The sequence below is a fragment of the Typopeltis vanoorti genome, chromosome 17 (assembly GCF_054136105.1).
Source record: "Typopeltis vanoorti isolate ZY-2024b chromosome 17, IOZ_Tvanoo_1.0, whole genome shotgun sequence".
Lineage (NCBI taxonomy): Eukaryota > Metazoa > Arthropoda > Arachnida > Uropygi > Thelyphonidae > Typopeltis > Typopeltis vanoorti.
In genome coordinates, this window is record NC_143565.1 from 36,522,824 (window position 1) to 36,539,988 (window position 17,165).

At 35.2% G+C, this 17,165-nt stretch overlaps 1 protein-coding gene across 1 annotated transcript in view; it reads right to left on the minus strand.

Annotated features, from left to right (window-relative positions):
- Window positions 1-17,165, minus strand: part of LOC150097295 (2-oxoglutarate and iron-dependent oxygenase domain-containing protein 3-like) — an 85,475-nt gene that overhangs the window by 48,763 nt on the left and 19,547 nt on the right. Inside the window, exons 3-4 of the mRNA XM_090407347.1 lie at window positions 10,885-10,960; window positions 232-339 (exon numbers count right to left, since the gene is read on the minus strand). Coding sequence (XP_090263473.1) covers window positions 232-339; window positions 10,885-10,960 — 184 coding nt within the window. The remainder of the gene's footprint in view (window positions 1-231; window positions 340-10,884; window positions 10,961-17,165) is intronic.

Consider the following 17,165-nt stretch of genomic DNA (forward strand, 5'->3'; position numbering starts at 1 on the left):
CATGTAAACACAATATATTAACTGTGCATGAATACTATATATAAATAATAAATCAAATTTGCTTTTTCACATTATAAATTCATCAACAACAGAAACTAGTAATTTGAAACAAACTAATTTTTACATTCATTTACATAAATAAAAATACTGTAGAGAATCTATATGCATATACTGATGGTCTACAAATGTACTACATATCATTGCTAAACAAAGTCTATTTTCATCACTTACTTGTAGATGTTGATAAAACTGTCACCATGTGATAAAGCACCAGAATGAAGATCGAGTATAGAGGCACCACCCAGAGAGCCACCAAACTGCAAACCCTTTCTGGCAATTCTAAAATGATGACAATTATATAAATCTTGTTAGTATGAACCCATTAAATGGTTTTCTAATATGAATGAAAAACATCTGACATGAAACTGTACATAGAAAAACAATAAATAACCGTTTTTAAATTGTATTACTAGATGAATAAAAATGTAGCATTAACAGCTCATGGGAAATATGGATTTATATTCCTGAATAAAGTAATTACACGCAATCTACACATCCCCCAACAATTGTCAAAGAGGAGGAATACACAAACCCCTCTTGAAGTATCTGGAAGCTTTTGTAAGCTCTTAGCAGAGCTTAAAACAGGAAACAATTTAAATCATAAATAAAATTGCTGTTTTCTCAACATCAAGCCATTCTACCAATGGTAAACATAGTATCATCAACATAACCTAATGCATGCCCTTAAGAGGAGTACATTATTGTATGCATATTTACAATTATATACAATTTTTTCACCAAAAAAAGTTATATGTTGTCCAATTTGATCAACTTACTTTCTGCCTCCTAAGCAGTTCAAACTGAATCAATCCATCTTAATCATCCTCTTGTCTTTAGCATATCATTTTTTGCATCTAGAACTTTCTAACTTGTTTACTAACCTTTCATTTCCCATTCCACTTCACTAAGTGACCACTTTATCGGCTCTACAAGAACATTCTTGAATATTAATAATGTCAAATTCCTTCCATATCATCATTCATAAGAAAGTTCTACCCCTTCATGCCATTTAGAACTCATATCTATGTGTCTGATCAGCTCTTACGGCTGATCAATCTGCACAGCTTTTTCAACTGACATATAATGGAGAAATTAACTTTTATTGTGCCTCCTTGAAAACAAGCATAAAAGTTATAATTAAAATTTTAATGTTTCCAGTATAACAATAAAATTTCATTTTAATAATAAATTATGCAATTTATCTTTAAAATATGCTGCAAAGAGCTCTGTTTTCTAGTAAAAAGATTCAAGGTCGTCTTTAATTTCAAAATGTTTAAACCTAAGGTGACGTCTAGCTCATTCTTCAAGCAATCAACAGTCATGATGTAGATCTGACCAGTTTGAATATCTTCCTACTCCAGATGCATCTGTCCAACATACACTGCTGCTTCAGTCAATCTACCTCTTTTCTTAACACTTTCTAGATCACTCAACATAATCTTGTTGACTAACCAAATGTCCTGCACTCTGACCACATTGTTGAGCATAAACAATAAGTTACACTTTAATGAAATGAATTGAAATAAAGATTGTTGAGCATAGTCTTTCCTTATATAAAATGGTGTAGTGCTAAGAGATGGCTGCCCACTCCTCCGACATATCTCATCATTATTAATAAAGTCAAACCATCTTACTCCCAAAATACTCGTTAAACACCACTGATCAAAAGCAACAAGTCTCCGATTATAACTCTGATACAATGTCTATGTCTCAGCTCCATAATGCAAAACAAAGAGAACAAGACTATTGTAGATTAAGTTTTTATTTTGATTGATATTGTCTTTCCAAACTTTCTACAATTTTTTGTACACTCTTGAAGCAGTCCATAATCTTCTATCCACTTCATTCCTCACTTCACCAATATTGGTTACACAGCTACCAAAATAACTGAAGTAAGAGACTCTCTCTCTATAGGACATGCTGTACCCCTGCTAATATACCAAGGAATACCATCCACACTGTGATTCTTCAGAAATATACAAGTTCTTGATTTTGGTTTGTTTCTTTGTATTGCTGCTGTTACAAATGCATAATATTGCACTTCGATGATTAAAGTGCAAAGCTGAACTGAAACAAATTTGTCATATTTCTTTATGATGGGTCTGTATATGAGAGGTTGGTTAGTCAACATGTATGGGAAATGATTTGAAAAGGGAGAAATTTGTTTATATAGGATTTGTAAATCTGTGCACTGTATTCCTCAAGGAACATAGGAGGAGGGATGTTCCAGTGCACAGCAACAGCAGAGAAGGGGGGGGGGGCATTATTGATGATAGTTCTCATGAACATTTATTGCAGAAATCTTTAAAGAAGATGAATAGAGCAGAAACTAAATATCTGTGTAAAAGCAGTTACAGAGTGAGTTGATAAGGAGTTGTTAATTAATCTAACCTTTCTTCTGTATTACACTGAGTATTTTTAGGAAGCTCTTGGGAGCTTCCGTAAAATAATGCCTTTGAGAAAAATAATAGAAAAACTCCCTTTTTGAGTCATGAATGTCAAGGAGACAAAATGTGTGGTTATAATGTCAAATGAGACTTGATGTAAGGTAATCCCAAGGATAGAAATCTCATCCTACCTAGAGATTTGGCTGTTGTCAAAGGTTAGCAGATGAAAATGCCTGCTGGATATCGGCATATCAGGTCATCCTAAAAGTAATGTTTTTTATACTGCACTTGTTCAAACATGTCTCAGCTTGTCTAAACATGAATTTTTAAAGCTTGATAAGTACTGCTAAGCTGATACAGCCTCATTTTAGGAATTCCATCTTGCAAGAACATCATACATAAGTTATTGTTTAAATAACCTTTTATTACTATGGAGGTCACTGAAGAGTATATTAGGCACATCATGCTTTAAGAGTTCAAAAAAGGCAACAATGCTAACACTGTAAAAAAATTTGCAAGAAGTGTATGGCAATAATGTTTTGAATGTGCAAAAGAGCCAGCAGTGGTTCCAAAAATTTTGACAAGAGGATTTTAGCTTGAAAGACTCTCCTCACTCTGGGTGCCCTGCCTCTCTCAATAATCATGCAATAGTGGCTTCCAGCCACTATTGCAAGAAATGCCAATGCAACTGTTGAAGATTTAGCAAAAGATCTCAATTCATAGCCATCGACCATCCATCGCCATCTGCAAGAACTTGAAATAGTGTCTAAGCTTGGCAAGTAGGTTTCTCATGAATTGACAAGCATCAATCTAAGACAGCATGTTTAAAAACATCTGCTCTTCATTCTCAAGAGGTTCAAATCTCCCTTTTTGAGACATGTACTCACTGGTGATGAAAAGTGGATACTCTACAAGAATGTTAAGCACTGAAGGCAGAGTTCATTCAAGGAAACAGGCTAAAACTCAGCCAAAACAAGATCTTCACCCTCAGAAGGTTTTGTTAAGTGTTTGGTGGGATATGGCTGGTATTATACACTTTGAACTCTTGCCACAAAAACAAAGAATCATAGCCGAAGTATATTGTGAACAACTTGATTGACTGAATGAAAAACTGAAAGAAAAGAGGTATTCTCTGGTCAATCGAAAGGGTGTTGTTTTTCACCATGATTACGCATGCCCTCATAGTGCAAGAATCACCTGTTCCAAGATTGAGAAACTCGGGTGAGAAAAGCTTCCACATCCTCTGTATTCTCCTGATTTTGCAACTTCATATTACCACTTATTTTGAAGTTTGCAACATTTAATTAATAATGAAAAACAACATGACATCAGAGGCACTGAAATTGAGTCTATGTGACTCAAGTTTGGTAATTCATAGAAATCTATAGCAGTTAAATCAGTTTGTTCAATGGGAGGCAGGCATACCTTCAAAGTGTACCCACTGGTGCAATTAAGCAATTCTCCTGGAATTGGATGCAGTACAGAATGCAGTCACTTGTCTTCAAGAAGTAAAATTCTTGAAGACAAGTGACTGCTGTATTCTCTGTATACTGCACAATGTTAGATGTGAGAATTAAAAAGCAGGTTTTTAATTCTCACATCTGTGAGAATTAAAAACCTGCTTTAAAAAGAATTAAAAACAATTATGCCCACTGGTCAAAAAGTGTCAAGGGGAGTCAGGTATTATTCCCTGAGCAGAAAAAAAAAAAGGTTAATTAGAAAGAATGGAGGTGATTCAAAAACATTGAGGGTATCAGAATTTCAATACATGTCCTCTAGCAAATGTCATAAAATATATTATGGGCATTTTTCTGCTTCATCAACCAGAAAAAAGGGGAAAAAAACACCATATTGTCTTCCTTCCTTTTTTTAAGGAGGAACGGTGTGCAGTCTTTCGTTGTTCAGTTCAAGATAATGATATTTCTCTGAGAACTGAATGTTGAGCAGGAAAAGCAAATGAACAATTAAATAAACGTTTCTGGTACTGAAACCATCATTGCAGTTGCAGAGACTGAGTGTTTAACTATCAAAAGGAATGCATTAGAAACTTTGGATTTCTGAAACTTAGGAGGGAATCCCTACTGGCCATGTAGGACAGTCAGAACTGTGTTTTGTAGGCACTGAAATTGACAAGTCCCCATCAAAGAATGATTTGGAGATCAAAATTTATAGTTACAAGACTTTGTAAGTTGAGGCAGTTTGTCTGGTGGTACAAGGTTTGTCAAGTGATTAGGATGGATGTAGTGTACTGTCATTGGAGAAACTAGGTACTGGATTGGTGGCCAACTGGATAAGTCACAGGACACTCATATACAGAAGGAAGAGAATGAGTGAGAGGAGAGGAGAGAACCTTGAAGGATCCCAGCATTAGATGCATAGCTGGAAGATAGGGAACTGTCCACCATCACATGCAACATGCATCCAGTGAAAAAACTAGCATCGCAGTTGCAGATGTCACAGACCAGACCAAATGATGGCAGATTACTTAATATACCCTTGTGCCATACCCAGCTAAAAGCCTTGGCGATATCAAGTGCAACCACTTGAGATTCACCAAACTTTTCCACTTATCCAAAGGAGGGTAACACAGATAAGCAGATCCCCTACTGATTGGCTGAATCCATACTGGCGATGTATTAGTTGAGTACCTGTCGTGTTGTAAGGTAGCACAGGAGTTGGATGTTTATGGTTCTTTCCATTACTTAAGAGAGGACTGAGGTAAAAGAGAGAATTGAGTGATAGTTTGATGGTAAGAATGTATCATCCTTCTTAGGAATCGGTGGGCTAATATTTAGGATGAGGACAGATACCAGAAGAATAAGAGAGCATAAAAAAATAACACATAACAGGAGTCAATTCTTGGGACATGCAATTCTTCAGGACATGCTATCAGAACTAGAGGACTTTCTGGTATCTAATTTGGTATCGAAAGAAAACCTGCCATGTTGTACAATCATTTGAAATTTTGGTTTAAGCCAATAAGAATACAATTTGGTCAGCTAAATCCCAAATTGCCAGATCATCCTCGTCCATTCAGTATCCAGGTAGATACTTAACAGGATGCACCACAAGAAGGTGAGGACTGGACATTAGGTCAGAAGCCCTGGTCGTTTCTTCGCATTCCTTTGAAGGCTATGTGGAGGTCTCCTCTCAGTCATATAACTTTGACCCTTAAGCACCCCTTATGACAGAGAGGTGCAAGAAAGAAGCTATTCCAAATGCTACAGTTATATGGTATTAATAGGGCATTATATTAAGCAATACTTAGTCTTTATTTGAGGTTGTAAGTCAGCAATTAGAATTGAAGGAAGTACAGGAAGATGGTTTAATGTTAAATCTGGTGTCAGACAAGGATGTACATTATCCCCTCTCTCTCTTATTCATTATTTATATGGATCACATTATGAAGGAAAGTGGTATTAAACCTGATATCAAAATTGGAGGTGTTAATCTCAGCTCTTTGCTTTATGCAGATGATGTTATACTTCTAAATAAATCTGCTACAAGTCTTCAAGATTCCCTGACTAAATTGAACAACTGTTGTAATAGATATGGTATGAAGGTCAGCATTAAAAAGACAAACGCAATGAAAAAAGGCAGAAATATTGAAAACATCAACTGCATTGTGAATGGAGAACTTATAGAACAAGTAAAACATTTCAGCTACTTAGGCACGATTTTTAGTGAAGGTGGTAAATTAAATATGGAAATAGACAACAGAATCAACAAAGCTGGTATGGTAAGAAATCAACTGAATAAATTTATGTGGAAATAGAGAGAAATTAGCCAAAATGCTAAATTAGCTGTACAAAACAAGACAGTGTTTAAACCAATTTTAACTTATGGATCTGAAAGCTAGGTTAGAAGTAAAACACTTGACCAAAGACTAGACACTGCAGATATGAGAGTCCTGAGAAAGATTAGTTGCATGAACAGATGGCGGCAATGGCAATATCATATTAAAAACTAGGATATTAGGAAAGAACTTGATACTGTCAGCATCCAAGAATGCATTAGCAGAGCTAATTTCAGGTGGTATGGTCACTTAAACAGAATGGGAGAGCAAAGACCCAGAGGAATACTAAGATATAGGTGGATTGATACAGTAAAAATCCCTAAAAATCAAACAAATTAATTACTACATAAGACAGTATAAACAAAAATCATACGAAGAAGAAAAAGACATAGACACTAAAATATCAAACTTTGTCAAAGTAAATGGCATAATAAACAGTATATTTAAGTCATCCCTGGTACAAAAACACACTAGAATCAGACTATATAATGTCTTGTCAAAACCAACTCTACTATACGGAAGCGAAACATGGACCATGAAAAGGAAAGATGAAAAACGAATTCAAACAGCAGAAATGAAGTTCCTCAGAAAAACAGCTGGATATACCAAGTGGGACCACAAAACAAATGAAGAAATCTTACAATCCCTAAAAATCAAACCAATTAATTACTACATAAGACAGTATAAACAAAAATGGCTAGAACATTTAAATCGAATGGACAACAGCAGAATACCAAAAATATTATACAGATACAAAATAAATGGAAAAAGAAGAATCGGAAGACCAAGAAAGAGATGGCATGAGACCGGAACAGGCCACATAGCCTATATTGCATGTTAGGAAGAAGAAGAAGATAGAGTAAAAAATGCCTCAGAAGACAGAAATATAAGACCTGATAATATTGGAGTCTTGACATTTAACAGACAGATTTGGAGGGAAAATTGTAGATAGGAAGTTAGTAATGATGTAAATTTTTCATGTAGTGCTATCATATCCTGTACACCCCTTGAGGGTATATATCAGGAATTTGATGATGATGAAGAAAGTCTGCATAAAGAGGAAATAACTTCACAAGTAATAACTGTCTCTCAATCACAGGAAATATATTAATTGGAAGTAGGTTATCATTTCTTTCATTGTTAAACAGAGAATTGCATTTATTATAATAAAATTATGAAGACAACTACCATGTTAGAGAAATAACTTCAATTTAATATAAAAAATAAATAATTACCCAAAATTTTGACCTTCATATCAAGGTTATCATCTGTGGTATTCAGATTATTACCAATTCCAAAAAATAAATAAATATGTGTTGTTGTTTAGTGACCTTAACATACTAACTGGCTCTTTTTCTCTTCTTTCAGCAGATGTAACTTCACAGTGGTAAATTCTTTTATGTTGTTCATCCAACTCTTTCACTATTTACCTCTCCTTCTCAACCTTCCATAGCATAACTGCTTTTTTCAAAAATCATATGCTTACATAATATATCCAAGTTACATCAACTTCTGTTCAGCAATCAATGCCTCCAAACTCTTTAAGTTCACTAAAACCTTTTTGTTAATCATTCCTGCTGGTCCATGGGAATCTTAATAGTCTACAACCATATTTAAATAAATCAATCATGTCTTTTCTTCTTAATGGCCCTAACTTTCAAGACATTATTAAGTCTATCTTTTTATAATTTCTGTCAAGTTCGTAATCAAATTCCTGATGTGTATCCATGGAGGGGGTGGGGGATATATTGCATGTTATAATAGCACTACATGAAAAGTTTACACCATTACTAACTTCCTATCAACAGTTTTCCTCCAATAGTAATTTATTATCTGTCAGGACTCAAATATTGTCAGTTGTTATATTTTGATCTTATAAGGCACTTCTTACTGTATCAACCCACCTAGACATGCACTGCTAGCCTTTCCTCTTCCTTTGATCAAGGTCATCTGAAGTATCTAGATTATTACCAATTCCAAATAAATCAATGAACGAATATGTGTTGTTGTTTGATGACCTTATGAACATACATCTATATTGGTCTATTTTTCTCTTCTTTCAGCAGATGAAACTTCACATTGGTAAATTCTTTTATGTTGTTCATCCAACTCTCTAGATTCACCTGAGGATAGCTGTGCTCACACACACTGCTATGCCACGTTCCTAAACTTAGTGACATTGTTAGTGTGTTTAGGAACGTGACATAGCAAAAAATATTATAATTCTAAATAGAATGATACACAGTTAAAACTTTAATGCTACCTGTAAACTTTCTGCAAAAGTGAAGAACATTTAATCCCTCCCAGTGAATTCCTCTCCCACTGGGATGTACTTATAATTTACTTTACGTTAGTGAAACAGGATTGTGATGACACAGAAAAAGAATCCAAACAACACATCAAATTTAATAATTTTGGTAAATTAGGACTCACTGATCATGCCCTTAACACACTACACCAAATGGACTGGAAAAGAACCTGCTCTTTACATTGCATACTAAAACTTGGCATGACTGCATATTTAAGGAGGTCAATAAAATTCTGATCAATCCATCCTAATCTAAATAATAGTGGTGGCCTAAAAATCCCAAGAATATGGATGGCACACATTCAGTCCACACTGCTTCTGTTTCAAGTTCTCCAGAAAACCTTCTCTTCAAGACTTGAGGCAATAATTTCAGCTCTGATTTCATTAATTGGCCACCATTAATGCTATGTTTATTTTAATTATTTTAGTGATCATTAGCCAAACAGTTAACAGGGTTCTAGTTTTGATGCAATGGATTTTTCCACCATAGATCAGGCCACTAATGTTGACAAAATTAGTGATATTTTAGCATACTATGTGTGATGTAATGTAGGTTTTCTATTTGTATATATATGTACCCCAGATTACATTGGGTAATTATCATAGTTTACATTAAATTGAAGTCCTGAAGATAGTTAATTAAAAGTCTCTTACTACAAGCAGATGATAAGAATTTCTGTATAATATCAAACCCAACCACACATAAAAGGATACAAGACGTATAGCATATAATGCTGGGTACTATATCGATGGTGCAGTACTGCAGGAAGTGGATGAGATTACAGATTAGGGAGTGATGGTTGACAGTAGACTGAAGCTTAGTGGGCATATTGCTAGTGTTGCAAAGGCTGCGCATCATATTGTTGTTATGATAAGAAGTACTCTAACATGCAAGGATAAGGAAGTGGTTATGCCACTGTATAAAGCACTGGTCAGACCACACTTGGACTATTGTGCTCAAATCTGGTCACCTGGTTTTCAATGTGATGTGGAGACACTGGAGAGAGTCCAGAGGCAAGTGACTAAGACAATGTCAGGAATTTGGAATGCTGGTTATAGAGAGAAGTTGAAGAAATGTGGACTGCAGAGTTTGGTGGATAGGAGGAAAAGAAGTGATGTGATAGAGACATTTAAGTTAGTAAGAGGATTTTATCAGATTAATCCAGAGGGGATTATAAAAAGAGTAGAAGGTGAGAGGGGAAGATCCAGAGGTCATCCCTGGAAGTTATGTAAAAGTGTGGTGAAGAGGAGTGTGAGAAGTAGATTTTTTACATGGAGAATTGTTAGTGAATGGAACGCATTAACAGAATGTGTTGTTGATGCAAGAAATGGTAAGGATTTTAAGATTCTATATGATAATTATTTGTCAGCTGAATGAACTTCCTACAATGAGTCTGTCGACTCCATGGAAGGTGTGATGATAATAATAATAATAATACATATAACATACAATATGTGTTAATTGATTGTTTATGTTATTGGTAAGGCTTCCAGTCAACAGTAGGCTATTAGTAGTAAAGTTTTTCAGGAGTCAAGTTATATGCGGATTTTTGGCTGTGTGGAGAAATATTTTCCAAACAAAATTTGGGCAGGTCCTTATACCAATGATTCCAAAATCTTCATAGGTATTGTAATGCAGTAATTGCAATTTGTTAAAAATAATACATCTCTATAATAATTGTTCAATGCCATACAAAACACATATCGAAGTGAAAACCAATGATTTTTTAATTGATTTTGATTTTTATTGGCACAAAGACATCAAAGGTCATACTGTATCAGGACACAGGTCACAGCAATACATATGGTAATTGGCTAGTAGGAAAATCAAACACATCTATGCCTTGGCCAGATTCGAACCTGCTGCCTCTTGACTGGAGAGCAGATACACTAACTACTCAGCCAAACTTTGGTCGATTACCTATAAGTCTAGATGCAGTTAAAGAAAGGCCTCAAAGGGCAATAAAGATTACACTGCTCAAAAAGCCTAGCACAATGATGGTTCCCAATATTTTTAAAATTTTAATTCGTTACATTTTAAAGTGAACAAAAGGACAATTTCCAGTTTACCTCCAAAGTAGTCATTTTTTCCTGTGCATAAGTTGAACAAAATTCATCTCTGAAACACTCTTACTAGCATAGGTATATGCAGAAGAGCTGAGCAATAAATTTATCAACCCTCTCCTACAAAAACTTATGCACAATATTATGGTATATTTTTTTTTCTTTGAGTAATTTGATTTATAATACCAGCATCCCTCTGAAATGCCATGAAAAATGGTTTTCATTCATAAAATTGTAATAATACTCTTAGAAAATGAGATAATTCTTACTGCAGTAAATGAGCACTTTCTTGTGGTGATATCAGTGTATCTGTTACAAGTCTGCCACAGACACGAGGAGCACAACCTGCAATTGAAAGAAAGAAAAATTTATTTCAGTTTAGTATATTTATAACTTTTATATTTATATCAAAAAAAAATATCCAAAAATTACAATATATTAAAAAAAAAAATTGCTTAAATCAGTGGTTGTCTTATATTCTGGGTATAAAATCAAGGACCAAGAGTTTTAGATCTGATAATTTCATCACAGAATGTGATAGTGAGTGAAGTTTCGCACTTCCCTCCAGTTGTTGAGAGTGATTATGAGTCATAACCTGGGTTGTGATTAGCCATATGAAGACTTCTGTAAAGACATTCTACTAGATGATGTTAAGGCCATTAACATCATGTAGTAGAACGAGATGATGCTAATGGATGAAAATGGTAGAATGATAACTGCTGCAGAAGACATTGTTGAGGTATTCAGTAAACAATTTATAATGGTGTTTCATCCTCATCAAGGTGAAATCATGAAAACCTCAAATATAGAGGACATAGGAGAAGATAGCTTAATTGTCAGCAAGCAGGAGGTATTTGAGGAAATAAATAACCTTGATGTCAATAAAGCAGTAGGATTTCATAACATATCATCATGTCTCGAGGGAATGTTCCAGGGAATTCACAGTAGTTTTACAACAGCACAGGTTCAAAGAGAGTGGAAAGGTGGTGAAATTCTTCCACTGCATAAAGTGGTGATAAGGCTGTGGTTACAAATAATAAGCCACTCTATACATCTGGAGTGTGTGTTAAGGTACTGGAGAGACTCCAGTACCTTGGAGAGACTAGTTCTCACTTGATAACCTCAGTATTCTCTGAGGTTCAGCATGGATTTGTGAAAGGGAGATCATGTTTCACTAACTTACTTATGCACTATAACAAGGTGACAAATTCCTTGGACAAGGGAGATGCATATACAGTATGCTTAGATTTTGAAAAAAGCTTTTGATAGACTGCCACACAACAAGCTGTTAAATAAATTGAAATGGATGGGATTGGATAACAGACTTCTGAGTTGGATCAGTGACTGGCCGTCAGATATCAAAAAAAATTGTACATGGGGAGGGGGGAGCAGTATCGCAAAAGAGGAAAGTCAGTGGTGTGCTGAAGAGGTCAGTTCTGGGACTATTGCTGTTCAATTTGCATACCTAATGATATTGGGATGTGTTTAACGTGATAAGCAGCTGTTTGCATATGATGCAAAACTGTGAAGAGCAATGCAGAGTCAAGCAGATGTTATGGCCTTACAGGAGAACTTTAATAGATTATGTGAATGGACAGGTAAATAGAACTGTCAGTTCAATGTCACAGAGTGTAAGTTTTGAAATTTAGTGAGCAATAGTGTGATGCAAAGTATACACTTGGTGAGGAAACTTTAAAGGAAGAAGAGGAAATAAGAGATCTGGTAGTGGTGCTGTGTAAGGAACTGAAATTCAGAGACCACATTGCACAAGTTGCGAAAATGTCACATTGGATAACGGCAATGATATGGAGGACCACCCTGACACAAAAATAAAGAGTAATGTTATGATGCCATTGTATAAGGCCTTGATCAGGCCTCAATTGGATTATGGCACACAGATTTGGTCACTGGATTTTCGTGGTAATGAGAACATGTTAGAAAGGGTACAGAGAAGATCCACAAAGGTGGTCAGTAATCTTTGGAATGTGGAGTATGAGGACAGATGGAGAGAATGTAAATTGCAAATCCTCAGTATTGATTAATATAATCCCCATTGACACCATATAACTATAACGTTTTGAATAGCTTTTCTCTTGTCACATGACTTTTGCAGGTCTACAAAACTTAAATACAGATCTTTGTTATATTCTCACGATTTCTAAACTATTTGTCTTAAAAGTGAAAATCTGATCCTGACAATCTCTATTTGTAATGAATCCATCTTGTTCTTTACCAAGCTTGCCTTCCACAATCCTTCTCAATCGTTTCTAAAGTATACTTGCATAAATCTTACCAGGAACACTCAGTTAGGGAAATACCTCAATAATTCTCACATTTGGTTTTATTTTCCTTTTTATACACGAGTACTATGAGAGCTCTACTCCAATCATCTGGAATTTGTTCCTCTGTACAGGCCTCCTGAACTATGCAGTACAGCCACTGCAAGACTTTTATACCTCCATACTTGATCATTTCTGGTCAAATATCTTTTACTCCCACTGTCTTTCCACATTTCAGGCTTTTGATGGGTTTTTTTTTACTTCAAGTATGGATATGTATTCCTGATTACATGCCTATTCAGTGTTTTTTTAGTGTGCTGTAACTGCTTGTTTCATTTAGCAATTTTTCAAAGTATAGTAAAAACCCCGAAGTTACGTGGTAGGTGGGTCCAACAAAAAGCGCGTAAGTCGAATTCACGTAACTTGGGGTATAATTTTGCATGTAATTTATATATACAAACATACAAAATATTAGTTAATTGGGACCAAAGGTTTACAAAAACACCTATATTTTTTAATAAATATAATCATAATTGCAGTTTTTCACGCATAAAAAAAGAAAGTTATTTCGATGTTGATGATTTCATAAAATCTAACATATTCGTCTGACTGCGTAATGTCTTTTTCTTGTCGCACAAAATTTCTTCATAGCAAACCAATGATTTTTTTATTCCTTGCCTTGTGGCTACAATTCGTTCCTCATTAGAATCTATGTCCTCCAAAATCTGTAAATCTTTCTTAATTATGCTGAGACCTGTTAAATTTGCAATTGTCATGTGCTTTTCTGGTAGAACTGGATCTCAGGTTTTGGTCTCTTCAGTAGCACTTTGCTCACGCATCTCTATGAGCTCGTAGATTGTAAGTTCCTTGTTATCTGAGTCTAACAGCTCGCTGACATCTTCACTGTCGACTTCTAAATATAATTGCAAGGCAAGGTTGAGAACTTCTATTGCCTCAGCAACTTGATCAGTTTCTGGCAATATTTCTGTTTTGCATTTAAAAAAGGATGGACAAAGTTTTTCCAGACACCATTCAAGGTTTTTTGGGAAATTTCACCTCAAGAATCTCCAATAATCCTTACAGCATCTAAAACAAACTGTTTCCAAAACTCTTTAACAGACAGTTGCTCATTTTGCCTCATAGCTTCATTCAGACTTGCAAACAAACGCCATGTGTAATATGCTTTGAATGTTTTGATAACTCCTTGGCCCTTCGGTTGAAGTAAGCTGGTTGTATTTGGAGGCAAGATAACAACTTTCACACGTGGATAAAAAATCAATTAAAGTTGCAGGAGGGTGACTAGGTGCATTATCAATAATGAGCATAACTTTAAAGGACTTTTTTTAAACTGGCAATAACATTCAACTTCAGGTATGAAGTGGTGACCAAATCAGTCTTCAAAAATAGAAGCTATCACCCAAGCTTTAGAATTTGACTTCCAAATCACTGGCAAGCCAGCTTTATATTTCTTTTTTTAGAGCTCTTGGATTTTCGGAGCAATAAATTAAGAGAGGTTTTAACTTGCAATCACCAGCTACATTTCCACCAAGCATTACTGACAACTGGTCTCTGGAAGCCTTAAAGCCAGGAAACGTTTTTTCTTCACGTGCGATGAAAGTTCTCTTAGGCATCTTTTTCCAGAACAAGCCGTTCTCGTCTACATTAAATATGGTTTGGCTGCTATAGCTACCTTCCTCAATGATAGCATTAAGTGTCTCACGGAAAGAAGACGTAGCCTCTTTATCAGCGCTTGCCGCCTCTCCACTCTCCGCGATGCTGTGCCAGTTACATCGATTTTTAAATAGGCTGAACCAACCATTACTGGCCACGAAATTTTCTTCTTTGGCCGTTTCTCCAGCTTGTAATTTTAGCCTCTCAAAAATCATCTCGGCTTGGCTATATATTGTTGTTTGATCAACTGGACAATTTTTTTACTCTCACTTGATTATCACACCATAATTTAAGCATCGTTTCCATCTCACCAATAATCCCATGACATTTACGAATTATGCTTGAATTCAATGATTGGGCATTTTTCACAGCAGCGAGAATTCTTTTTATCTTTTATGATTGTTCTTACTGTGGATTCCTGTAGATCGAACTTCTTTGCTAGCTCACAAATTTTCATTCCGCCTTCAAAATCCTTAATAATGTTGAGTGTTGTTTCCAAAGTCAATGTTTTTCTTTTCTTGCTAGCTGTAGAAGAATCAGACTTGCTTCTTTTGGACGACATTATTATTTTTTATGCGATAAAATTTTTATTAAGATATAACATTAAACAATCGCAAGGTTTGTAGACTATAAAAATTGTGTATGAATGGAGATCGTGTGAAACATGTCACTGCTTGTTCACAGTATGTGTGACACTGGCGAATGCGGCCGACACCTGAAAGATACGACTAGTGGTGAGGCGTGAAGCAGAATGAGAATACATACATATAAGAAACTGCGTAACTCCAGATTCACGTAAGTCGGGGTATTACTGTAATTACTAAATACATCAAGGATATCTTTTTCTCGTTTGATATGCTTACTTCTTTCCCTTCACTGCCTCTTTAATGAAAAAGTCAATGGAACATTTTTTTATTCCTTGCCTCTTCTCTCCATATGCACATTTTTATGTTAGAACATTGTGTTAGTAATAACCAGTCTATGTCCTGAGCAGAAATCCAACAGGTATTTGCCATTATTATTAGCTTTGCTCTTTTCTCCAAATTTTCCCAAAATATTTTTGTATGTCTGACAATCATTTCCTACTCTGCTATTTAGATCCTCAACAAGGACCGACTTTTCCTTTTTCATTGTGTCAGTTGCTTTCTCTAAAGCCTCAAAAAATTCCTCCATTTCTACCTTAGCAGAAACTTCTGTGGGACCATAGGCACAAATAAGTCTCATTGTCCAATTCCCCATTCTGATATTTGCCCACATCACTCTACTTGATATTGTTTGCCATTCAAGATTAGCCTCGTATTTTGTGTTTAACACTATAGCTACACTTTCTTTTCCCTGATTGTCATTGCCTAAATAAAACATTTTGTATTTATTGCTCAGAAAAATCTCACCAGATTTTGTCTTTTTTGTTTCAGTCACCTCTATTATGTAGATTATCCAATTCCTTAGTTTAGCTCCATTTCTTTGTCCAATCTTGAACTCTGGTGACGAGTGGGATGTCTTTTAGGATTTGTTCCAGTAGCTGAGTTTTCACTGTTTGCAATGGTTCCCTGGTGAAAATAACAGGGGCCTTGTTTAACTAGGTGATGCCCCAGCCAGAATGAAAGTTTTTCATGTTGTACCATCATTTTTAAAAAGTGAAAGTGAAGTTTTAAGAAGAGTTGGGATGGAAAGAACACTACTCAAGAATATTACGCAAAGAAAGATCAGATTTGCAGGACAACTTCTGAGAGGTTCTTCCAGACACCTGACAAGAACTATATTACAAGGAAAAGTTGAGAGGAAGAGAAGACATGGAAAACCAACTAGAGAGTAGTTCAACGACATCATGGAATGGACTGGTTTAAGAATGACGGAGGCAACAGACAGAGAAATGGAGAAGAGCTGCTCATCTGCTGCAACCCTCTTGCTAGAGGATCTATTGGACGACGATGACGATAACCATCATTTTATATTTTGATTTAAGCCAATAAGAATACAATTTAGTATTCTTTAGGTGTTACAAATGATACCTAACAGGGTGCATTACGAAGTGAGGATTGGACATTAGATCAGAAGCCCCGGTTGGTTCTCTGCATTCCTTTGAGACCATGTGGAGGTCACCTCTCAGTTATTATACAGCTTTGAACCTTAAGCAAGCACCCCATGTGCATGTACATATATGTGTGTGTGTGTGCATGCAAATTCAAATGTCAATACATTAACGCTTTAATGTGTAGTTTTTTTGTCTTTCGCACACAGAACAGCTTGAAATGTTAATACAGTAATGCTTTAATGTATAGTTTTTTTTGGTGTTTTGCAATTTTTGTTGGCACCCAAATGCAGCCGAAGAAGTCTTCTATGAAGATGAAACTAGTCGTGCAATCTACTTAATTAAAATAGTATTTGTACTTTTATCTCTCGGCTTTCAGTCATTTAATCTTTTTTAAAAAATATGTCTCTCAGCTGAATAAATCCGTTATATATATATATATATATATATATATATATATATATATATATATATATATATATGATATAACGATATAATATATATATATATATATATATATATATATATATATGATATAATGGTTTGTCTTCATAGAAGACTTCTTCGG